The sequence below is a fragment of the Bubalus bubalis genome, chromosome 13 (genome assembly GCF_019923935.1).
Source record: "Bubalus bubalis isolate 160015118507 breed Murrah chromosome 13, NDDB_SH_1, whole genome shotgun sequence".
Classification (NCBI taxonomy): Eukaryota; Metazoa; Chordata; class Mammalia; order Artiodactyla; family Bovidae; genus Bubalus; species Bubalus bubalis.
In genome coordinates this window covers 631,736-655,406 of record NC_059169.1, presented here as the reverse complement: position 1 = coordinate 655,406, position 23,671 = coordinate 631,736, and the positions used below count along the sequence as shown (strand labels likewise).

Below are 23,671 nucleotides of genomic sequence, written 5' to 3'. Positions count from 1 at the left end.
CCTTCACAGGACACAGGGCCCCCCCAACTGTCGGCAGGCCTCGCCAGCCCCCCTGCCCCGTGAGGAGAGCGAGGCTCAGAGGGGTGAGCCCCTCTAAAGCTGGAGAAGACAGAGCCAGGACTCCCAGGGGGCTGAGCCTACCTCACGTGTCCCCATGGGGCTCGGAGTCCCCCCCAGCCTCCTTCACAAATTCCACTACACCTGGGTCCTGAGCAACCGACAGTTACTGATAGTGACAAGCAGAGAGTCCAGAGGCCATCAGTCTTCCTCTTGGGGAGGGAGCGCCTGGGACCTGCAGGGACAGCTGGGCCCCGTCACCCCTGCACAGAGGAAGGCACAGGGTAGGTACCCACCATTTATAGGAAAGGGGAGCCTTCCAAGGAGGCTGGACACCCAAGGGAGCCCCACAGGGAGACTGCCAGCCCAGTGGCCTCGGGCATCCCGATTTCGTCCTAAAAGTCCGGGGTCCTGAGAAACCTACCCGTGCCCAGCAGCCAGGGCAGCTGGTCACCCCCGCTGCGGCCCTGGGGGCAGGAGGGCCCAAGGGACCAGCCAGGGGCCAAGATGCTGCAGGGGCTCCTCCGGGTCACGCCCCTCCCCTGTGCCCCCCAAGCCAGGAGGCCAGCTCTGCACCACGCTGACAGCCACACGGCAGCCCGCCACCCTGCCGGGGCCATCACAGGGCGGCGGGCACTGCTCTCCCCCGGCAGCCACACTGGAGTGGCGCATGCCAGACACGCACCCCGGAGCCGAGTCTTGGGGACAGAGCCCTTGGGGTGGCCCGGCCAGCCCTCGTCCGCAGGCCCCGGGCCAGGACTGCAGCGCGGTCGGGAGGCCAGCCCCCTCCCCCACGGTCTCCGGCTCTGGGAGAACTTTGCCCGTCCCCCGCCCCCCGGAAAGTCAACAGACTGAGCAACCTAGGATCTGGCCATGCTGTCCCAGGCCCGAGCTCTGGCCCTCCTCTGCTTTCTGCTCGGCCTGCGGGGGTCCCTGCCGGCAGGTAAGTGGGGGAAGTTCCCCATTAACCCCGTGGAAGGCCAGCCACCCCGAAAGCTGGCCTGCGTGGTGGGCACTCCCATCTGCTGGGAGCCTGGCTGGGGGGTCCTCTCTGACTTACCTGTCTTTCAAAAGATGAGCAGAGCTCCTGGAGCACAGGCCACGGGAGTCCCCTCCCAGACGTCTGGGGGCAGGCTCCCTGGCCACGGCGGGCCCTCCCCTGCCTCCACCACCCCCCAGGCCCAGACGCGGGCTCAGAGGTTACCCGTCTCCTGCTCTGCTCTCAGCCCCTCGCGGGTGGACCCCCACCCCAAGGGACAGGGCACAGACGCTGCGCCTTGATGCTCGGCCACTGCGGCGGTGAACATGACCCCCCCACCTGCGGACGTGGAGGGGCCTGAGTGGGAACACGGGCGGGCGGCTCTGTGAGCGGTCACCACCGTGAATCTCCAGCCCCGAGGGGTGGCCGAGGCGGAAGCCAGGCACCAACACTGTCCCCTGAAACCCGTCCACATCTGCCCCAGCGCCCACGCCGGCCGCGGCGGCCCTGCCCGCAGTCCTGCTCCAGTGCCGTGGCCCCCGGGTCCTTCCTGTTTAACCGTCTTTGTTCACCTGGCGTCGCTGGGCTGGGTCATTAATGTTGCCAGTGGCGTGTCTTCAGCTCTCCCAGTGGCCCGGTGTCTGCGGGGCTCAGAGCATCTCCTTAGGAGAAACTGGAAGTGAAGAGACCCGGTCAAGGGCATGGACATGTTATAATTTAACAAACACATCGCCTTCTCCTCGCATATGAAGCTTATGCAGTGTTGCCCGTTGGCAGCCGTGAGGAACTCTCCTGCTGCAAACCAGCGGGCCCGTGGGTGGGAGGCCTGTGGTCCCATCACCGGGGTGGGGGGCAGGGGGCCTGTGGTCCCATCACCGGGGTGGGGGGCAGGGGGCCTGTGGTCCCATCACCAGCATGGGGGGCAGGGGACCTGTGACCCCATCACCAGGGTGGGGGGCAGGGGGCCTGTGATCCCATCACCGGGGTGGGGGGCAGGGGGCCTGTGGTCCCATCACCAGGGAGGGGGCAGGGGGCCTGTGGTCCCATCACCAGGGAGGGGGCAGGGGGCCTGTGGTCCCATCACCAGGGTGGGGGCAGGGGGCCTGTGGTCCCATCACCGGGGTGGGGGGCAGGGGGCCTGTGGTCCCATCACGGGGGGTGGGCAGGGGGCCTGTGGTCCCATCACCAGGGAGGGGGCAGGGGGCCTGTGGTCCCATCACCAGGGTGGGGGCAGGGGGCCTGTGGTCCCATCACGGTGGGGGGCAGGGGGCCTGTGGTCCCATCACGGGGGGTGGGCAGGGGGCCTGTGGTCCCATCACCAGGGTGGGGGCAGGGGGCCTGTGGTCCCATCACCAGGGAGGGGGCAGGGGGCCTGTGGTCCCATCACGGGGGTGGGCAGGGGGCCTGTGGTCCCATCACGGGGGTGGGGGGCAGGGGGCCTGTGGTCCCATCACGGGGGGGGGGGCAGGGGGCCTGTGGTCCCATCACGGGGGGTGGGCAGGGGGCCTGTGGTCCCATCACGGGGGGGGGGCAGGGGGCCTGTGGTCCCATCACGGGGGGGGGCAGGGGGCCTGTGGTCCCATCATGGGGGGGGGCAGGAGGCCTGTGGTCCCATCACGGGGGGGGGGCAGGGGGCCTGTGGTCCCATCACGGGGGGGGGGCAGGGGGCCTGTGGTCCCATCACGGGGGTGGGGGGCAGGGGGCCTGTGGTCCCATCACCAGGGAGGGGGCAGGGGGCCTGTGGTCCCATCACGGGGGTGGGCAGGGGGCCTGTGGTCCCATCACGGGGGTGGGCAGGGGGCCTGTGGTCCCATCACGGGGGGGGGGCAGGGTAGTGGGGAGGTGCTGTTACAGGTGGGACGGTGCCGGCGCCCCCGCATCTCACAGCATACCCCCCAGTCTTCCTGCCCCAGGAGCAGGCCCTGAGCATCCTGCATCGGCCTCGGCGTGCCAACGGGTTCCTGGAGGAGCTGCGGCCGGGCTCACTGGAGCGGGAGTGCAAGGAGGAGCTCTGCTCCTTCGAGGAGGCCCGCGAGATCTTCCGCAACGAGGAGAGGACGGTGAGCTCGCCCGGTGCACTGGGGGCAGGCGGCGGCCTCTGGGCGCCGGGGGCTGGGGTCTCCCCATGCTGAGACCCCCTACACATCCTCACTCCTCATCCAGAAGCACAGTTTCCTGTGCCCCCATGCCCCCAAGGATGGCCCCCCGACCCCATAAGCCGTCTAGGCTCCGGGCAGGGCCACCTGTCCAGCAGCCCTCAGAGACCCATGGGAGCCATCGGAGACCCTGGCCAGGGCCGCCTCAGGGATGCTCAAGTGAGGGCACACCTAGGGAGCCTGTTCCTCCCCCAGTGGGGCTGAGCAGGTGGAGCGGGCCTCCCCTCCCGTCCACGAGCAGAGAGATGCCCGCTGAAATCGTCTCCTTCCAGGGGGCTGAGGATCAGGAGGCCAGGAGACAGGACCCCCTCTCTCTGCACACTCAAGGGACACCCCACACAGGACACACATCTCACACGCGTGGGACACACATCTGTCATGGGACACGAATCACACACACAGGACACACATCTCACACGCATAGAACATGTGCCTGGCACAGGACACGCATCACACACACAGGACACATGTCTCACACGCACGGGACACATACCCGACATGGGACACACATAGGACACCCCACACAGGACACACGTGTCACACGCACAGGACACGCATCTGACACAGGACATGCATCACACACAGGACACACATCTCACACACATAGAACACACGCCTGGCACAGACACACATCACACACAGGATGCATGTCTCACACGCATGGGACACACACCTGGCATAGCACACACTCTGTACTCGCAGGCAGGGCTCGCACGACCCTTCCCAGGCGTGCTAAGGATTGTCACCCCTTGAGTCTGTGTGTGTGTTAGTTGCTCAGTCGTGTCCAACCCTTTGCGACCCCATGGACTGTAGCCTGCCAGGCTCCTCTGTCCATGGGGTTTCTCCAGGCGAGAACACCAGAGTGGGTTGCCATGCCCTCCTCCAGGGATCTTCCCCCGCCAAGGACTGAACCAGCGTCTCTTACGTCCCCTGCATTGGCGGGCAGCTTACTTACCACTAGCGCCACCTGCGAAGCCCTCGGGGAGCATGCTGTGCTGTGCTGAGTTGCTCAGTCATGTCTGACTCTCTGTGACCCCATGCACTCTAGCCACCAGGCTCCCCTGTCCATGATTCTCAGGCAAGAGTGCTGGAGTGGGTTGTGGTTTTCAGAACCTTCCAGCCGTTTTCACCTTGTTTTATTCTCACAGTAACACTGAGTTGTTTCTCACTGGCCTAAAGATCCCTGGGGAATCACTGCTTCTGACGAGGCCCCTGAAACTGGCAGGGCACTCGTGCGTGTCTTTCCCACATTCTCCTCGGTCAGCGGGTGTCTGGACGGTCAGCACAGCATCGGGAGCAGCCCCAGAGGCTTGGGGAGCATGGGGTCTCGTCCGTGTTCACAGCTCCATGGCAGGGCTGGTGCTGAAGCCTGGGGTTGGGACTTGGGAGAGGACATTCGGACCTCTGTGGCCTTAGCAATGGGAGGGGCAGGTATTAGAGAAAAACTCGCTTCCCTAGATGAACCCACCTGTCCCCATAGAGCGCTGTGGCTTCCAGAGCCCACAGGGAGGGCTGGTCAGACGCCCCAGCCGCCTGGCGCCTCCCCCGCAGGGACGTGAACGCTTGCCTTGGCGCCCACGTCTCACGCGGCTTCCTCTTGCTCCCTCAGAGGCAGTTCTGGGTTTCCTACAATGGTGAGTAGGTGACTCCGACCCCATCTGCCGCCAGCCCCCGTCAGCCTTGTAACAGCGACTCGCCCGCAGACGGGGACCAGTGCGCCTCCAGCCCCTGCCAGAATGGGGGCTCCTGTGAGGACCAGCTCCAGTCCTACATCTGCTTCTGCCCGGACGGCTTCGAGGGCCGGAACTGTGAGACAGGTGAGGAGCGGGGCCGGGAGGCCGCCGACTCACCAGGCGGGAGGGGGGCCTCGGCGCCCTCGCAGGCTTCCACCCGGGTGTCTTGGGTGCGGGGTTCTGCATGCTGACCCGCTGGATACCCTGTCCGCTTCTGGGCTCTGGGTGCGGGGCAAGGCTGGGGGGGCCACTCATCTCTGCCACGGGGTACCCTGCTCCCTGGCACAGGGGTCCCACAGCCCCAGTGGCCAATGTGCTCAGACCCGGGACCCCCAGGCCCGGGTCTCACCCTCCTGGGTCGTCTGCGGGGTGTCCCCTGACCCGGAACCCCCAGGCCCGGTCTCACCCTCCTGGATTGTCTGCAGGGTGTCCCCTGACCCGGGACCCCCAGGCCCGGTCTCACCCTCCTGGATTGTCTGCAGGGTGTCCCCTGAGCCGGGACCCCCAGGCCCGGTCTCACCCTCCTGGATTGTCTGCAGGGTGTCCCCTGAGCCGGGACCCCCAGGCCCGGTCTCACCCTCCTGGATTGTCTGCAGGGTGTCCCCTGAGCCGGGACCCCCAGGCCCGGTCTCACCCTCCTGGATTGTCTGCAGGGTGTCCCCTTCCTCCGTGCAGGCCTGACCCCTGGCCCAGGGAGGGGCAGCCACCAGGCTTCCTGCCCTGACCAGTGGCCGTGTCAGCTGTGCCCTGTGTCTGCAGACAAGCAGAGCCAGCTGATTTGCGCCAACGACAATGGCCACTGCGAGCAGTACTGTGGGGCTGACCCAGGGGCCGGGCGCTTCTGCTGGTGCCACGAGGGCTACGCGCTCCAGGCAGACGGGATGTCCTGTGCGCCCACAGGTAAGGGCCCGGGCCGAGTGCTTCCACTCCCGATGAGCGCCACCACCCTGCTGTGTGTCCTCTGTGGCTAAAAGGTGGGCCCCGGGGGAGCATCCCTGAGCCTCACCAGGGCGAGGGGGTGCTCTGGGCGGAGGGAGCAGGCGCCCCCGCCAGCCCTGGTCTCCCGAGGATCGTGCGGGCGGCCTCATCCAGGAGCCCAGAGAGCGGCCACCTCAAATGCTGTCCCCTCTGGCCTGGGGCTTTCCCGGAGGCGGGTGGGAACCAAGAGCGGGGGTGGAGAGCAGCCAGGCTGCCTGAGACGCTGCTCACCCCGTGCAGCACGTCCCGGGCCCTTTGGTGGCGTCGGGCTGCCTGTTTCCACCCCTGGATACACCAGCAGGACCCAGGCCCACGGGCCCTGCCGCCCGGCCCCAGCAGCTCCCCCGGGGCCCCCGAAACCCTGGCCAGGAGCAGGTGCAGCCAACACGGGGCACTCGCTGGTGCAGCCGCACAGCCTCCATCTCACCTACGTCCTGCTGCTTCTGTCTCACACAGTGGAATATCCATGCGGGAAAATACCTGTTCTGGAAAAAAGAAATGGTAGCAAGCCCCAAGGGCGAATCGTGGGGGGCCACGTCTGCCCCAAAGGGGAGTGCCCCTGGCAGGTGAGGCTGCAGGGCGGGGGAGGGAGGGGAGGGTCGTCAGGCCTGGGGGAGGGGAGGGGAGGGTCATCAGGCCTGGGGGAGGGAGGGGAGGGTCGCCCAGCAGGTGAATCTCCAGGCCCGCTGGGTTGGGCCTGGCTGACGCTCTGCCAGAGCAGAGGACCCCAGCCTGGCATTTCCACCCTCTGGCCGGGGCCCACTTGCTCCCTCTCCCCTTACCTGGATGGACGCAGAGTCCCCGGCCGCCCCCACGCGGGTGCAGGGAGGGGAGCCCCAGGTGGCCGTGACCATGACGTCATCCCCGCTGTGTGCCATGCCCTCCAGGCCATGCTGAAGCTGAACGGGGTGCTGCTGTGCGGGGGCACCCTGGTCGGCCCGGCCTGGGTGGTCTCCGCTGCCCACTGCTTTGACAGGCTCCGGAGCAGGTGGAACCTGACAGCCGTGCTGGGTAGGTGGTGCAGGCGCCTTCCCCACCCTGCAGAGCAGGCCTTCAGAGGACAGTCTCCGGGCCGAGATTCCGGGCTTCCAATCACTGCTCCCACGAGCAGCGGTGACTTTCCCAGGGAGAGACGCATGCAGGCAGCGTGTGGGCAGGCCCCACAGCCCAGGGCCCCTGTGCCCACCCCCCGCAGCCTCTCCCGCCCAGACGCAGCCCCGGGTGACTCCACTCCCACCAGGAGCCCCGCGGGGGTGCCCTCCCCAGGTGCTCTGCCTGGCGGGCTTACGGGATGACTGGGGCCCCAGGGGGCAGGGGAACTGGGGCGCCCCTCCTCATCCACCATGCTGCCCGCCCAAACCCCACTCGCACGTCCAGCACCCCTGGGTCCGGATTCGCCCCAACTCTCCTGCCGGCAGCCCTGGGAGGATGCCCGCCCACCCTGGGGGGCGGAACGTGTGCCCCTCGCTCCCAGGAAAGGAGCCCGTGGCCCGCGTGGCGAGGGGCACAACAGCAGCCGGTCCTGGTACCCTGCAGGCGAGCACGACCTCAACCGCGTGGAGGGCCCAGAGCAGGAGCGGCGGGTGGTGCAGATCATCGTCCCTGAGCAGTACGTGCCGGGCAAGACGGACCACGACGTGGCCCTGCTGCAGCTGGCCCAGCCCGTGGCCCTGGGTGACCACGTGGCGCCCCTCTGCCTACCCGACCCGGACTTTGCGGACCAGACGCTGGCCTTCGTGCGCTTCTCTGCCGTCAGTGGCTGGGGCCAGCTCCTGGAGCGCGGGGTCACCGCCCGCAAGCTCATGGTGGTGCTGGTGCCCCGGCTGCTGACCCAGGACTGCCTGCAGCAGTCGCAACGGAGGCCCGGCGGGCCTGTGGTCACAGACAGCATGTTCTGCGCCGGCTACAGCGACGGCAGCAAGGACGCCTGCAAGGGGGACAGCGGGGGCCCGCACGCCACGCGCTTCCGCGGCACCTGGTTCCTGACTGGCGTCGTCAGCTGGGGCGAGGGCTGCGCGGCAGCTGGCCACTTTGGGGTCTACACGCGGGTCTCCCGCTACACAGCCTGGCTTCGGAGGCTGATGGGCCACCCGCCGCCCAGGCAGGGCTTCTTCCGGGTGCCGCTGCTGCCCTAGCCCCTGCCCTGCAAATAAAGGCGCCAAAGGCGGAGATTCTCCTGTGGTTCCTGGGGCAGGGAAGCGGGGGGAGGGAAACAGAAATGGAGACTGGGAGATGGAGAGACACAGAGAGGGAGGGAGAGACGGAGGGCGGGAGAGAGAAAGACCCAGAGTCAGAGACAGACGAGGAGGGTGGCAAAGGGGCCCTGGAGGCGCTGGAGGCGCTGGAGGCATTGGAAGTGTCCGGACCGGACCGGAGGCCAAGCACACGGGCAGCACAAGCTCGGTGCCGTCCTCGCTGTGACCTGCGCCACTTCCAGTCTGGCTTGTCACTCACCCTAGCGTTGTGTCTTCGTTCCGGGTAAATGTGAGCACCCCCACTCCCCATGGTGATCAGCCTTCCACGTCCCTCTGAGTGTGCGGCACACGCAGCCTCGCACGCTGCACGCCTGTCCCTCCCCTGCCCCCTGACCACAGGCAGGCCCGCCCCCTCCTGCTCTCCCTGCACGGCCCAGAGTCATCTCTCAGAGACCCTCATGCGGTCCCTGAGCCGGGCTCCTCCACAGTCACCAGCTTTGCTGAAGTGAACTCTCACATGAAGCCATTTCCAAAGCAGACGCTCTCCTGGGTTTGGGGGCTGCGTGTTTCTCCCAGCTGAGGCCCCAGGAGACGACACAAGCCTGAGGACCGGCAGGGGCCCTCCGCAGGATGCAGGCTCCCAGGTCCCTCCCAGCTCAGTGGGGGGGGCAGGGTCCTCAACCTACTTTTTATGGAGTCTCTCAGGTGACAGTCACACAGGCTGCAGGGGGGAAGGAATGAGGAACCAGGGCAGGGAGCTCCAGACCCCACCCGAGCCTGGCCCAGTGGGTGCCTGCACCCTCGGGTCTCATCTGTCCAGCCTGGCACACCACGCTTAGGGTTTTTGGGCCATGCCCAGCCAGACGGTCCAGCTACGCCTCATGTCCCGAGCAGGGCTGGGAGAGCCTGGCCATGTGTCTGGACATACCCATCACTCAGGCTGCCCAAAACAGCAGTGCTGAGTTGCTGGGTCAGAGGACCCCGGGCGGAGGAAGAGGTCATCTGACTTGCAGACTCGTGTGCCCACCGCCTGGCCTCCGCTGCCCCGGGCAGGCGGTAGTCTTTGGGGTTCTCACTGAGCACACACGTCAAGCACCCCGACCCTGGGCTGGGCCCCCTGGGGCCACTCCGGCTCCAGCTCTGGCAGGTGCCCGCAGCCTCACCACTAACCCTCTCTGCCCCCCATTTCATCTGTAAATGGGGTCCTGCTTCCATGAAACTGGAGCAGACAGAATGAGGTGTGGGGAGGATGGGTCACCTGGCTGTGGACCGTGAAGCGGGTTGTCCAGCATTCATGCAACCCCAGCTCACAGCTTAGGCTACAGACACTCAGGAGACTCTAGCCAAGATGTCCCAGGCCCCCAGAGACCCCAAGCCCAGAGCCTGCTGTTTCTTCCTGAATCGAAAGCTGGCTGGGCTCCTCTTCCTGGAAGAGGAAGGGAGGGGGCTGAAGGGACTGACCGGGTCCTGGGTGGGCCTCACCACACCCAGCAATGTTGGGGAGCATCTCCCACCCAGACCGCTGGGTGCAGGCACGGGGCAGGGGCTGACGCGGAGTCCAGCCTAACCCCACACGCCCTGCAGGGCAGGGACAACACAGAGAACAGGGGAGACATCACTTTACCACGGCGACCTCTCTGCCAAAGACCAGCCCTGCCTGGGTGTCCAGCAGGAGCGTCTGAGGACATCACAGTCCGTTCAGCGAGCTGGTGTTTACCCCACACCTGCTGTGTGCAGAGCTTCTCTCCGCGCCGGACACAGGCCTGGTGAGCAGGCGTCCCACGTGGGGTGGGGCAGGCATGCTCAGCCAACGACAGAGCGTGACCCCCTCGCTTCCCAAGACCGCCCGTTGGCAGCTCGCAGACGTCTCCCTGCGGAGCCCCACTCAGCCGCGGCAGTCGCGTCCCACCCCTGCCGCTCCCCAGAGGGGTGCTTCCTGGCTGGGAGAGCAGCCCCCGGCCCAGCGTGGTGCCCTCACCTCCCACCCAGCCTGGGCAGAAAGCCCTGGGTCCTAACCCCACGCCCACACCCATGGCCGTAGATGGCACCCCGCCTCTCTCTAAAGCTCAGTTTTCCATCCTAGAAAAACAGATGGGGAAATGAGACATGACTTTTATCACAGTCGTAAAGATGAGAACAGAGCTGGATGTAGACATCTGGGAACCACACAACGACGCGCCTGTTCTCAGAACAAAGTGCTCTGCGCGCACGCCAGGCCCCTGGACACGGCTCAGGATGAGAGTGAGCTCGGCCGGGACCTCCCCGGGGCTGCAGGGGCAGGGCAGCCAGGCCCCCAGAGCCGCCCCCCGCCCCCACAGGCCTGGGCTCCAACCGGCGGCTGTGATAAGCAGGCTGGGCGCCAGCCACCTTCCAGCCTGGGCGAGCGGACCTTGCCCCGGAGGCCTGTTGCTGCGGGGACTCACGGCTGTCCTCGGAAGGGCCCCACCATGGCGGGTCTGCTGTGTCTCGTCCTGCTCAGCACCGCCCTGGGCGGCCTCCTGCGGCCAGCGGGGAGCGGTAAGTGGCCCTCACCCTGCGGACTGCAGGTGGCCCCAGGGGAGGGGAGGAGAGGATCTGGGCGATGCCCTTGAACTTCCTGAGTGGAGAGTGGGTGCACGGCCCCTGTGTAAGCTCGGCCTGAGATGCTGGCTGTGGTTTCAGCCTGGGGGGCTCAGGGCCAGGTGTGTCTCCCCGTGGGTGGGAAGTCAGTCGCGGATCAGAGCACAGGGAAACGTGGACAGAAAGAGAGGGGGAGAGACAGAGAGAAACAGGGGCGGGGGGGAGGACAGGAACCCGGGGAGGGGTAGCAGCAGGCAGAGGCAGGGAGGAGCCCCTCGTCTGGGGGAGCAGAGGGGGATCACAGGCAGAGGCAGGGAGGAGCCCCTCGTCTGGGGGAGCAGAGGGGGATCACAGGCAGAGGCAGGGAGGAGCCCCTCGTCTGGGGGAGCAGAGGGGTCACAGGCAGAGGCAGGGAGGAGCCCCTCGTCTGGGGGAGCAGAGGGGTCACAGGCAGAGGCAGGGAGGAGCCCCTCGTCTGGGGGAGCAGAGGGGTCACAGGCAGAGGCAGGGAGGCGACCCTCTGTCTGGGGGAACAGAGGGGTCACAGGCAGAGAGGGGCTTCCAAGGCAGGGAAGAGACAAGGGCCAGTGCCAGCCCCTCAGGCTGGCTCTGCCCGGGGAGGGGCTGCCCGACCTGAGACTGCACAGAGGGGGTTCTGGGCCTCCCAGGACCCGGGCCCATCCTGGAGGCCAGAGAGCAGAGAGCGTAGAAGCAGCCCCAGACCTGCCTGCGTGCTTGCCTGCTGGGTGAGGCAGAAGTCCAGGAGCCCAGGAGGCTGGGAAAGAGGGAAGAGAGAGAAAGAGGCAAGTGGCGCAGGAGGGTGGCCACGCAGGGGAAGGGGGGGTGTATCTCCAAGCAGCCACTTGCTGGTGGAGAGGTCTGGAGTGTGGGGAGGGGCCCACAGAGAACAAGGCTGAGCCTGGCCCCACTAGGAAAACCAGCTGTCATTAAAGGAAGGGGGCGGGGTTGGAAGAGAAAGTAGTTGGAGATAGGACAACCAAACACTTAGGAGTTCCATACACTCTCTAAAATAACCCTAAGAGAGAGGGGTTGCAACCTCCACTCACCAGTACCCGGTAGTCGGTGACCAAGATGTATTTGCCGCCTGAGACGGCTGACTCTGCAGTCCTGCGCTTCAGTTTCCGACACGCGGAGCTTGGAACTCTGAGACAGACTAGGGGGACAGTCACTGCGGGGAGAGTTGCCAACACAGAGCTCAGGACATGAGCTGGGACTGGAAATATCAGCTGGGACTAGAAACATATCAAATATATGACCCTGAGTCATCTGTCTTAGTGAGAAACTAAATTCTTCAGCAGAACAGAGGTAGAGAGCCCAGGCAGAGCGCCAGGGGAAGGAGCCAAGGGCCTCCCGTGGAGAGGGGGCGGAGCGGGCGAGGGGGCAGACGTGGCGGGAGCGTGGGGACGGCTGAGCACAGATATGCAGGGAGGACCAGGGACCCCCAGACCCTGTCATGGGCAGGTCACGACTCCTTTGTGAGTCACGAAATCAAGTTAGCTGTTTTTTAATGAAACGGGACAGACTCAAGCAGGAAATTTTGTAACAGGTACTATTTTGTAGAAAATAATAGTAAGCACCATTTCTTGAAACTTGTTTTACTCGTGGGTTTGTGTGTCCTGGCGCTTGAAACAAGTCACGCTTTCAACTGTAGATGGTGCAAAAGCAAGTCACAACTCCCCATCTAGCACAGAGCTCAGGCCTGGGGAGGGGCAGAGGGCACGGCTGAGCCCAGGCCAGAACGGAGGGGCGGCCCAGGAGGGGCAGGCCCAAGGCCTCCAGGAGGGCAGAGTTCCAGCAGGTGTGGAGCTCTGCGCGGGGCGGGCGGGCCCCCGGCGGCAGCGGCTCCAGGCACCGTTTGACCCGCTGCTCACGGGAGGCGGTGCGTGGCCACGTGGCGAGCCCGTGGCAGCCTTGTTCTCCCGCCCCAGTGTTCCTGCCCCGGGACCAGGCCCACCGTGTCCTGCAGAGAGCCCGCAGGGCCAACTCATTCTTGGAGGAGGTGAAGCAGGGAAACCTGGAGCGAGAGTGCCTGGAGGAGACCTGCTCGTTCGAGGAGGCCCGCGAGGTCTTCGAGGACGCAGAGCAGACGGTGAGGGGCCGTGAGGCCCGGGCGCGGGGCCGGTGAAATGCGAGGCATTGGGTCTTGGCATGAGCTCAGGGGCCGGGCTGCACACAGGGTCCCCGGGCGTTTGCCAGGCGGATGCCAGGGGTCCAGGCAGCCCTTTAAGTGACAAGGGCGGCTGACAGCAGCAGGCGCGCACGCTCTGCACTTCTCAGCCTCGTTCCCCAAACGCGCTTCCGTACTTCCCGACAGCTGCCAGCCTTACACTCTCACAGTGTCGAGCTGCTCGTCTGCTTTGCCCATGCCCCACTGCCTCTGGCATCTTAATTCCCCAACCAGGGACTGAACCTGCACCCTCGGCAGTGAAAGCTCATCCTGACCACTGGACCACCAGGGAGTTCCCTGAGTAATCCACACGTTAAAGGAGAAGTCTCAAGTGAAGTTAGAAAATACTTTCAGCTGAACAAAGTGGGTGTACAACAGAATCTGTGGGAAGCCGCTAAACAGCGCTTACGCGGAAGTTTATAGAATCACTGTGCTTACTGGGAAAGAAGTTCTCACAATGACACTTTAAGCTTCCACCTTAAGACACACACACAAAAAGGCAAACCCCAAAGAGGAGAAATCAGTAAAATTAAAGACATGCAAAATAACAGAGAAAATAAATAAAACTGGTAAGATTTAACAAGATGGATAAAAAAAGAACACAAATTATATCAAGAATGAAAGAGGGGACATTACTACAGGCCTTGTATATGGTAAAAGAATAATAGGTGAATACTATGAAAAATTCTATGCACGAATTTGGATGGAATTTGGACAATCTGGAGGAAATGGACCAATTCCTCAAAACCTTGAATTACCAAAGCACATAATATGACGGAGGTATCTGCAGATTCCACTTCTTAGTTAAAAGCCTTTGAATAGGAAATGTCAGGGCCCAGATGGCGTCACTGGGTGTTTCACCAACATTTAAAGAAGAAATAACACCAATTCTGTGTATTCGTTTCTAGAAAAGAAAAGGAAACACTTGTAAGTTAGTTTTCAATCAGCTTTACTCTGATACCAAACCCCACAAAGACAGAAGAAGGAGGGAGGGAGAAAGAAAGGAAGAAAACTATATAACAGCACTTCACATGAGCCTCTCATAAAAATTCTCAACAAATTATTAGCAAGTTGAATAAAGCAGATACAGATATGCATACAGAATAAATACAGATACAGATTTATAAGGCTAGATGATGACCAAGTGGGTTTATCTAGGGCACACAAGTCTGGCTCAACATTTAAGATCAGTCGTGCGGACTTCCCTGGCGGCTCCGCTGGTGAAGAATCTGCCTGCAGCCGCTGCTTTTCACCCTAGTGGATAAGGAAAGGGAGCAGGCCCTGGAATGGGCCTCTCCTTTTAAATCTTGTTCCCAACCCTGGAGAGCAGGATGGGCACGCTGCCTTGTCCCACCTGCTGTTAAAAAAAAAAAAAAATATATATATATATATATATATATATATATATATATAAAGAATCTTTCTGCAATGCAGGAGATCTGGGTTCAATTCCTGGGTCAGGAAGATCTACTGGAGAAAGGATAGGCTATGCATTCCGGTATTCTGGGGCTTCCCTGGTGGCTCAGCTGGCAAAGAATCTGCCTGCAATGCAGGTGACCCCAGTAAGATTCCTTGGTTGGGAAGATCCGCTAGAGAAGGGAATGGCTCCCCACCCCAGTATCCTGGCCTGGAGAATACCATGGACTGTGCAGTCCTTGGGATCACAAAGAGTTGGACGTGACTGAGCAGCTTTCCCTCACTCGCTCGGTGTAATCCGCCTGGAAAGCCCACATTGTCGTGTCACCTGATACAGAGAAGCTGCAGCGAGGACGCAACAGCCATTCATAACTGCAAAGACTTTCACCAAATTACAGCTAAAAAGGACCTTTTTCAACAAGATGAAGACTATTAACCGCACCAAAAGTTGAGTGCTTTCCCTGATACTGGAAGAAGGCAAGGATGTCCACTCCCAATACTCCTAATCCATCACTGCGCTGGAAGCCCTAGCCATGCGGAAGGTTTAACAATTAGTTAAGAAGAAGAAATAAAACTATCCCTATTGGTCAGTGACATGACAATCTACATAGAAAATCCCATGGAATCTAAAAAAAACTCCTAAAATGTATGTGTCTAGCAAGGTCACAAAATACAAGGTCAGCACACAAATATTAATCATATTTCTATGTAGTGGTAACTTACATGTGTGCGTGCTCAGTCACGTCTGATTCCTTGCAGCCGGCCAGGCTCCTCTGTCCAAAGAACTTTCCAGGCAAGATTACTGGAGTGGGTGGGTTTCCATTTCCTTCCCCAAGTAATGTACAGTTAGAAACTAAAGATTAAAAAAAATTAATGCTACTTAGTATTGGCCCAAAGAAAAATATCCATGTGTAAATCTAATAAAACATACACGATCTATATGCTGAAATCTACAAAATGCTGTTGAAAGAAAGAGAACCTAAATAAGTAGACATAGACTGCTCATGGTTTGAAAGACAATATATTAAGAGATTGATTCCTCCCAATTTGATATATAGATTTAATGCAATGCAAATCAAACTTCCATCAGATTTAGACAAGCTGATTCTAAAATTTGAAATATGGGAAAGCAAAGGAATTAGAATAACTGAAACAGTTTTGAGAAAGAAGATAAAGTTGGAGGAATCACACTACCTGATTTAAAGATGTATTATACATTACTCACAGAGATACTGATGTGTGGTACTGGTAAAGGAGTAAATACAGATCAATAGAACAGAATAGAAAGCCCATAAATAGACCCACACAAATATGGCCAATTGATCTTTGACAAAGGTGCATAAGCATTTCAGGGGGAAAAGAAATCTTTTTCAAAAATGGTATTGGAGTAATTGTACATCTATATGCAAAAAAAAAAGGTCAGCTTTTTCTCACAACTACACAAAGTTAACTCAAAATGCATCACATAGCTCTAAGGATAAAACAGGAAACTTTTAGGAGAAAATGTTCATGACACAAAGTTAGGCAAAAATTATTAGATGTGACACCAAAAGCATAATCCATGAAGGAAAATATAGGTAGACTGGACTTACGCTAAATTTAAAACCTTTGCTCTGTGAAAACATTGTTAACAGAATGAAGATACAGGCTGCTGACTAAGAAAATATTTGCAAGTCTCATATCTGCCAAACGATTTGCACTCAGACTTTATAAAGAACTCCCACAACACAAGAGAAGAAAATAAACAGTCCAATAAAATACAGTGAGCGAGAGATTTGAGCAGACCTCTCAGCGGAGAGGGCATGTGAACGGCAGGTGAGCCCGGGAGACGCTCGGCGTGACTCGGCGCTGCAGAGCGAGCTCCCGACACGCGCTGCGGCTGGAAGGAAGCCTTAGCGCTGCGGGCGCTCGTCCTCGTGAATTTGTTACAGAGTTTGAATGTGATGCATAAAGTTTCTGATCTGCTTCTGAACCTAAGTCCTTGCTTTAGAGATTTTACTTCAGTTGCTCTTGTTTCAGCAAAGTTTCTCCAAACGGAAATTAGTGGAAAACAAACAAACAAAACATATAGAAACTTCTACGGTTCAAGAAAAGTAATTTCGAATTACAGTTGAAACAAATGATGTGAAAACCTTGATTGTGATCACAGAATTAGTGATTTTGCTACAATGAAAGCTAGGAAAGTAAGTTAGTGTTACAAAGTGTTTTCCAGCCACTGGGGTTCAATTGTTAGCAAGCAAGAAGATGGATGCTAGGATAGAATAATGTATTACACCAACATGCATTAAAAAAAAAAAGTGTTCGAAGCCACAGCTTTACAAATACAGGAGATCTGGAAAGAAAAATCCCTTTAAGATTGAATAGTTCTAGAGCAGTTTGCCCCACAAAATGGTCTCTGTTTGGGAAATAGGCCATTCACTTGAGTTATCAGATTATGGCTGCTACTGGTATGAAATGCCTGTTTTCCCTAATGCACTTTAAAATCTTTTCTCCCTTTTAGGATGAATTCTGGAGTAAATATAAAGGTGAGAACTTTTCTATTTTAATCCTAATTGAGAAGGACTCATCAGGGTAGTTAGACGGGAGAGACTGTATTCAAATTTTGAAGATGGTTCCTGAGTTTCCTTTCCTTTCAGGTGTAAATTTTACTCGTCTGAGACTTTTCCCTTCTGAGTGCTTCCCGAATAGTTATTGTAAAATAGTTTTTACGGTAACTTTATTTAATTCTAGTTTTGTTAATTATATACATTTAAATCAGTTCATTCCCATCTGAGGATACCAAATTCCATGGCAATTAAGTATATTAGGTAGAAACAAAAGAAGAGAATCTGAAATATTGGGTCCTCTCATAAGGTAACCATCTTGATGTAATGCTTGTAGCATCTGAAGTGGTATGAGTTATAATAACGTTCTCATTCTGCTGACCGTGTTCAGATTTCTCACAATGACCACTGGACCTATCCCTGGATTACAGTGTACACATGTGCCGAGAAATGCAGAGCCGTGTTAGCACTGGGCAGGGGTCTCTCTTCTCCTTTCACACCCAGACGTTTGGCTCACGCAACCAGACACCCTGCCTGTTGATGCTCAGTCCAGAACAAGTGTCCGGCGATCACCTAGCCTCCAGCCTCCTTTTGCGGTACCCACTCCCCAGCCCAGGGCTCCTCTCCCTGATGTAAAAATGCTGTCACTGCTCGGAAAAGCACTGTCAAATGTCCCAGCACGAATTGGAACACTCAGTCTAGCTAGATAAATCTAGCTAGATAAATGCCCCACGCACGTGTGGCCGCAAAGAGGGCTGGGTAACAAAGTCCAGACAGGACAACTTGTTTGCAGGAAAACAGGAAGAGCCCCAGGTTCACTCGAGTTGCCTGAAAACGTGTGCCAAGACCAGCACAGCGCGCTCGCTTCCCTGACGTGGGGCGTTGGCTGCGAGCGCTGGTCTCCAAGTGCTTCCTTTGCAGATGGAGACCAGTGTGAAGGCCACCCTTGCCTGAATCAGGGCCGCTGTAAAGACGGCATCGGGGACCACACCTGCACCTGTGCGGAAGGGTTTGAAGGCAAAAACTGCGAGTTCTGTGAGTTCCTCTTGCTGTGCCTTCCGGTCAGAGCTGCCTGGTGGGGTGGAGAGCGGGGGCCAGAGGCCCCGGGAGGCCCCGCGGCCACCGTGGCTCAGCCTGGCTCTGCAGGTTCTGCCCGCAGCAGCGGGAAGCGCATCACGGCCCCTGGGTGGGGGACAGGGCACCCCAGGCAAGTCCCTGCTCCTCTGAGCAGCTGCGGAGTGAACATTCGTGCAGGGCGGGCCCCTTAATGTGGGAACTGACGTCTCTCCTGCTTCTTGTGATTCTGGAAATTCGAGCGATGTGAGTGCTGAGTGCCCGGGATTATCCAAATCTGACACGAGTAATACTACATGGAAAAATCGCTGAGTTTTCCTAATACAGGGATTACTTTTTAACAAAAATTGGGTGAGTAGTAGACCAGTTTTCCCTAAGGAGAAAGCTTTGAACGTCTGCTTTTCATTTCTGAACATATAATCCTGAGAGCACGCTCTCAGACTGGACACTTTAGAACTTCCCCAGCGGGAATATCAGTCGTGCCTCCGCCCCTCTGCTGTCCAGGGGGCCCCCCTGCCCCACGCCCCAAACCGTTTGGCTGACCCAGGGGCTGGCGGGCATGTTTTCTGAAGTTTCTGTAACGTTTGCCCTGTGAGCAGCTTCTCATCAAAGCCCAGGGTGAGGTGTAAAGCCAGGTGCCAGGGCAGCAGGGCTGATGGGTGTCAGGAGTCTGATGCCCAGCACACTGGAGGCCGGGTGATGCCCCTCCGCCCGGCTGTGAGGTGCCTTGTGCCCAGCACCTCTCGAGACCTGGGCGCTCTCCTGGGAGGCGTGTGGCCTCCACCCCTTCACCAGCAGGTAAACAGACTGCGGGTCTAGGTAACCCGCCCGGGTCACTCAGTCACGATGAACGGCCCGCTGGAGCTGGCTTGAGTCCAGGAGCTGGCTGCCGCACCTCCTCCCACCACATGGAGGCCGGACCCCAGGGCCTTTATGCCGCGGGGGAGAGAGGCCTCAGAGGGGACCCCCCGGCCCCGCCAGCTCTGCTCAGAGGCCCCCGCCCCTCTGAGGGCTGAACCTGAGACCTTCTGCCCCTAGGCCTTCTCGGCAGCTCCCCGGGGCCTCAGGAAGCCAGGCCCCCCACCCCACGGGAAGCGGTGCGAGGGACAGGGTCTGCCCAGGGTGCTGGCCTGGCCTCGGGGCCCCCCAGCCCGTTGGCCGGGCAGCACCCTCAGCTGCGCGCCTCCCCGCAGCCACGCGTGAGATCTGCAGCCTGGACAACGGGGGCTGTGACCAGTTCTGCAGGGAGGAGCGCAGCGAGGTACGGTGCTCCTGCGCCCACGGCTACATGCTGGGCGACGACAGCAAGTCCTGCGTGTCCACAGGTGGGTGGGGGGGTGCGGGGAGGGGGCGCACAGCTGTGGGGAGTGGGGGGTACTCAGGTGTGGACTGGGGGTGCAGGGAGGGGGGAGTGGGGGTGCGGGGAGGGGGGTGTGGGGAGGGGGATGCACAGGTGCAGAGTGGGGGTTGCAAGGAGGGGGGTGCAGGGAGGGAGGGAGTGGGGGTGCGGGGAGGGGGTACTCAGGAGTGGACTGGGGGCAGGGAGTGGGGGTGCGGGGAGTGGGGTGTGGGGAGGGGTGCACAGGTGCAGAGAGGGGGTGCAGGGAGGGGGGTGCACAGGTGTGTGGGGTGGTGAGGGCCAGCCCCCAGGTGGGGAGCGTGTTCTGGAGACAGTGGTGTGCGAGGCTGCACACGGTCCGGCCCCAGCACACTGCGGAGCTGCTGTCATGGTGCCCGGAGCCCTGGGAAGGACGTGTGTTTGGGAGGCTAGAGTTACCAGCACCAGACCTGTGGGCCGGCCAAGGAGCCTCGGATGGGGTGCAAGGGCCAGGGGAGAACCCGGGGCCATCCAGAACCGATTTGGCTGCAGTGGGTCAGACGGAAATGTCTTTTCCCTCGATAAAGCCGGACACCACGCATCCGGCCCAGGAGCTCAGGCAGGGCTGAGTGAGGGCCCGGGTCCTGGGGGTCCTGGGGGTGGGCGAGCTGCTCCCCACCGTCTCACACCCCGGGGGAAGTCCTGTCTGACTGGGACTCCCCTCATGTGGGGTGGGGTTGGGCCAGAGCACCTGAGAGGCCATGGCCCCGGTCAGCCCGGCCTCCAGCAGGCTTCCCACTGGCCCCGTAGCCCTGACCACCGGGGGTGGTTAGGAATGCAGAGTCCAGCCGCAGGCTGGGGTGGTGGGCAACTTCAGGGCAGAGGCAACTGTGCCAACCGAGCCTCTCAGCAGTTGGAGGACAGTGAGATGACATTTCTGTTGGTTAAAAAAAAAAAAGTGAAGTCACTCAGTTGTGTCTGACTCTGTGACCCCATGGACTGCAGCACGCCATCTCATCCTCTGTCGTCCGCTTGTCCTCCCGCCTTCAATCTTTCCCAGCATCAGTGTCTTTTCCAATAAGTCAGTTCTTCACATCAGGTGGCCAAAGTATTGGAGTTTCAGCTTCAGCATCAGTCCTTCCAGTGATTATTCAGGACTGATCTCCTTTAGGATGGACGGGTTGGATCTCCTTATGTTTAACACACATGGCAGAGTTGACAGGGTTCGGGGCACTGTGCCCCCCAGCTCCCCTGCTCTGCCATCATGGTCTAGATGTATTAACACCAGCCATGTCACCCGCTGCCCCATGGTCCTCTGTTCATCCACAGCCCACAGACTTTTGCACGCATCCCAGCAGATTGCAGAGGCCCTGAGACCCCTCAGCACTGACCAGCCAGAGGTCAGGGCTTCCACCCATGACCCACCCCCACCCAGCAGGACACAGGGCACCCCACTCCACAAAGACTCCTTGTGGGCCCTGCCTTATCCCCAGGCACGCTCCTCCGCCCGCTCCTCCCATGGAGTGGACTGTGTCCTCCTCGCCTGGCTGAGCTCATGCGCTTTTTTCAGAGCCCTTCCCCTGTGGGAAGTTCACGCAGGGACGCAGCCGGCGGTGGGCCATGCACGCCAGCGAGGACGCGCTTGACGCCAGCGAGCTGGAGCAGTACGGCCCTACAGACCTGAGCCCTACAGAGAGCTCCTTGCACCTGCTGGGCCTCAACAGGACCGAGCCCAGCGCCAGGGAGGACGACAGCAAGTTGATCCGGATAGTGGGCGGCAGGGACTGCGCGGAGGGCGAGTGCCCCTGGCAGGTAACTGCGGGGCTTGGAGGCCAGGTGGCTGGGGCGGGGGAGGCGTCTGCTGGGCACTGCAGGTGGTTGAGGGCCTGCTGCGGGCAATCGGGCCCTGCCTGAGGAGCCTGGGCTGCAAAGGCTGGGCCTCCGGCCTCTCGGTCGCCACGCCCCCCACCAGGCAGAGGAGGGGCTCCAGTCTGGGCCATAGGGTGGGGTCTGTGGGCACAGGGGAGGCCCCCGAGGCTGGTGTGTGCTCTTGGGTTTGACAGGAGGCAAAAAGAGTCTCTCTCCTTGTTTCACTTCTAATTTGAAAGATTCTTTTACCCAAACACCTAAGTCCTGATGAGGCAGATGGTGCCTTAGCGAAACGTATATCCATTTGTTTCCAAAGGTAAAAAAATCACTCTTTGGTTGTTAATTTGGACTAAAGTTGCCAGACTTAGCAAGTGAAAGCACAGGCCTCCCCTCACATATGAATTTCAGGTAAACAGTGAGCGAGGGTTAGCAGCTCGTGTCCCAAACACCACGCCGGACACGCACTGAAGACGACTTGCTGTTCACTTGAGTGGGTTTCACTGGGGCCTCGATCTACCCGGATCCCTTGCCTGGACCTCGGGGTTTTAGTGTCCAGAGCCAGGATGGCTTCTCCTACAAGTGACGTTCCCAGAGCTGCGACAGTCCTCAGTGATGACGTCCACTGGCCCACAGCTGCATGCTGGGTCTGCGTCTGTCTGACGTGTCACGACCCCGTGGAAGGACACGCCACACCAGCCACCATCCCCAGAGAGCGTGCTGTGGGTCACAGCGGCTTTGGGCATTTTGAGTGTCAGTCTGAAGGCACCAGGGCGTTTTCTCCAGAGTGTAATATTGCCACCCAGGAAGGGCGGGGAGAATAAAGACCAGGAGGGCCTGGCAGGCAAGTCTGGAGCCCAAAGCACTGGGCACTTGGCAGGACCTTGGGGTCCACGGTGGGCCCACTCCGAGAACCAGCAGAACTGGGCAGGACAGCCCGTGGGGGTGGGCACGGGGGCACTGCCCAGGGCCTTGTTCCAGCCTGAAAACCCCACAAGCCCTTCTGCGGGGAGGCCCACTGCAGGCGGAGGCGTGGAGGAGGCCGGTTAAGGGTAACGCTCCCCGGCACCTGCCCCTCCCCAGGCTCTGCTGGTCAACGAGGAGAACGAGGGATTCTGCGGGGGCACCATCCTGAACGAGTTCTACATCCTCACGGCTGCCCACTGCCTGCACCAGGCCAAGAGGTTCACGGTGAGGGTCGGTGAGTGCCGCCCACGCCCCCAGCGCCCTCCTCCTGGTCAGACACTGGGACCGACAGACGCTGGAAACACGGGGCGTTAAAGCCCTGAAACCCTGGGCGGGGGGAGAAAGGGGAAGAGGGGCCCCCTCCTGCAGGAAGCCCGCCAGCACCCCCAGCGGTCTGAGTGGCCTGCATATCCCGTCTGGGGGTTAATTCTGATCACCCCCCTTCTCCGCCAGGTCTCAGCTGCTCCGTGAGCACCCGGTGAAAGCCACATCCATGATTCCTAACTTGCTAGTTACATTGCCTTTTCATTACACATTTTACAAGTTTACAGGTGAACCTCATTTCGGTAATGTTAGATACTGTCAGCTCCACATGTAATCAGTTTTTGCAATACTCAGGAGAGATTTTCAGTTATTTTCTTCATTCTGAGTCTGAGAACAGCACATATGGGTTCTGACCCGTGCCCACCTGGCCCTGTGGCCTGGAGGGGTCTGGCAGTTCAGACCAGGTGGCTGGTCCCACCCACGCGTGGACAAGGGTGACCGCTGACACCGGCTGGGAAGCCCCGCCTCGTGCTTCTCGCCTATATTTCACATTGTCTAGTGACCACGTGCCAGTCTTTAAGCAGAGACTATCACGACTACTTTAAGGTGTCAGCGATGTGCTGGCCCCGAGCTGATGGCCCTGTCCCGTCCTCAGGCGACCGGAACACGGAGCAGGAGGAGGGCGACGAGATGGCACACGAGGTGCAGCTGACTGTGAAGCACAGCCGCTTTGTCAAGGAGACCTATGACTTTGACATCGCGGTGCTGAGGCTCAAGACGCCCATCCAGTTCCGCCGGAACGTGGCGCCCGCCTGCCTGCCCGAGAAAGACTGGGCGGAGGCCACACTGATGACCCAGAAGACGGGCATCGTCAGCGGCTTCGGGCGCACGCACGAGAAGGGCCGCCTGTCGTCCACGCTCAAGATGCTGGAGGTGCCCTACGTGGACCGCAACACCTGCAAGCTGTCCAGCAGCTTCACCATCACGCCCAACATGTTCTGCGCGGGCTACGACACCCAGCCCGAGGACGCCTGCCAGGGCGACAGCGGCGGCCCCCACGTCACCCGTTTCAAGGACACCTACTTCGTCACGGGCATCGTCAGCTGGGGCGAAGGGTGCGCGCGCAAGGGGAAGTTCGGCGTCTACACCAAGGTCTCCAACTTCCTCAAGTGGATCGACAAGATCATGAAGGCCAGAGTGGGGGCCGCGGGCAGCCACGGCCACAGCGAAGCCCCCGCCACCTGGACAGTCCCGCCCCCCCCTTCCGCTCTGAGCGGGCTCCCTCCCTGCCTGATTAGACCTGTGTCCTCTCCTTAGTCTGGGTCTGTTCTTGCCCCTCGGTAGCGGAAATGAGATTCCAGGGACCAGCCCCGGGCTCC

General features: G+C 60.1%; 3 protein-coding genes and 1 long non-coding RNA gene across 5 annotated transcripts; 2 read left to right on the top strand and 2 right to left on the bottom strand.

The window, feature by feature from the left end:
- The first annotated feature begins 850 nt into the window (after window positions 1–850).
- Window positions 851–8,072, top strand: F7 (coagulation factor VII). The gene is made up of 8 exons (XM_045162522.1): window positions 851–1,000; window positions 2,936–3,096; window positions 4,802–4,826; window positions 4,896–5,009; window positions 5,685–5,825; window positions 6,360–6,469; window positions 6,791–6,914; window positions 7,440–8,072. Exons 1-8 carry the CDS (start codon window positions 931–933, stop codon window positions 8,036–8,038), a joined length of 1,344 nt encoding a protein of 447 aa, XP_045018457.1. The 5' UTR covers window positions 851–930; the 3' UTR covers window positions 8,039–8,072.
- Window positions 4,312–7,016, bottom strand: LOC123464845. 2 transcript variants are annotated; one of them, XR_006639873.1, is made up of 3 exons: window positions 6,686–7,016; window positions 5,932–6,388; window positions 4,312–4,818 (listed from the first exon to the last, which is right to left on the bottom strand). It is a non-coding gene; the product is annotated as an uncharacterized LOC123464845 (long non-coding RNA). The 2 variants fall into 2 exon arrangements; XR_006639874.1 differs by having other exon boundaries at window positions 5,932–6,383.
- Window positions 8,073–9,777: 1,705 nt separating the features above from the next.
- On the top strand, window positions 9,778–23,625 carry F10 (coagulation factor X). The gene is made up of 8 exons (XM_045162521.1): window positions 9,778–10,615; window positions 12,607–12,767; window positions 16,762–16,786; window positions 17,726–17,839; window positions 19,072–19,203; window positions 20,767–21,008; window positions 22,146–22,263; window positions 22,948–23,625. The coding sequence occupies exons 1-8, from the start codon at window positions 10,198–10,200 to the stop codon at window positions 23,607–23,609; spliced, it is 1,872 nt and encodes a 623-aa protein (XP_045018456.1). The 5' UTR covers window positions 9,778–10,197; the 3' UTR covers window positions 23,610–23,625.
- LOC123464844 (formin-like protein 1) lies at window positions 10,598–12,364 on the bottom strand. The gene is made up of 2 exons (XM_045162526.1): window positions 11,725–12,364; window positions 10,598–11,432 (listed from the first exon to the last, which is right to left on the bottom strand). Exons 1-2 carry the CDS (start codon window positions 12,131–12,133, stop codon window positions 10,804–10,806), a joined length of 1,038 nt encoding a protein of 345 aa, XP_045018461.1. The 5' UTR covers window positions 12,134–12,364; the 3' UTR covers window positions 10,598–10,803.
- Window positions 23,626–23,671: the final 46 nt, after the last annotated feature.

What these genes read in the sequence shown, in the direction of transcription:
- F7 (XM_045162522.1), top strand. Translation starts at nt 931, where the DNA reads ATGCTGTCCCAGGCCCGAGCTCTGGCCCTCCTCTGCTTTCTGCTCGGC. An exon ending in GCGGGGGTCCCTGCCGGCAG is followed by an intron (nt 1,001 to 2,935) that starts GTAAGTGGGGGA and finishes CATACCCCCCAG; the next exon opens with TCTTCCTGCCCCAGGAGCAG. An exon ending in GAACCTGACAGCCGTGCTGG is followed by an intron (nt 6,915 to 7,439) that starts GTAGGTGGTGCA and finishes GGTACCCTGCAG; the next exon opens with GCGAGCACGACCTCAACCGC.
- LOC123464844 (XM_045162526.1), bottom strand. Translation starts at nt 12,133, where the DNA reads ATGACAGGGTCTGGGGGTCCCTGGTCCTCCCTGCATATCTGTGCTCAG. An exon ending in TCACCGACTACCGGGTACTG is followed by an intron (nt 11,433 to 11,724) that starts GTGAGTGGAGGT and finishes CCTCTTTCCCAG; the next exon opens with CCTCCTGGGCTCCTGGACTT.
- F10 (XM_045162521.1), top strand. Translation starts at nt 10,198, where the DNA reads ATGAGACATGACTTTTATCACAGTCGTAAAGATGAGAACAGAGCTGGA. An exon ending in CAAGTCCTGCGTGTCCACAG is followed by an intron (nt 19,204 to 20,766) that starts GTGGGTGGGGGG and finishes CGCTTTTTTCAG; the next exon opens with AGCCCTTCCCCTGTGGGAAG. An exon ending in GAGGTTCACGGTGAGGGTCG is followed by an intron (nt 22,264 to 22,947) that starts GTGAGTGCCGCC and finishes TCCCGTCCTCAG; the next exon opens with GCGACCGGAACACGGAGCAG.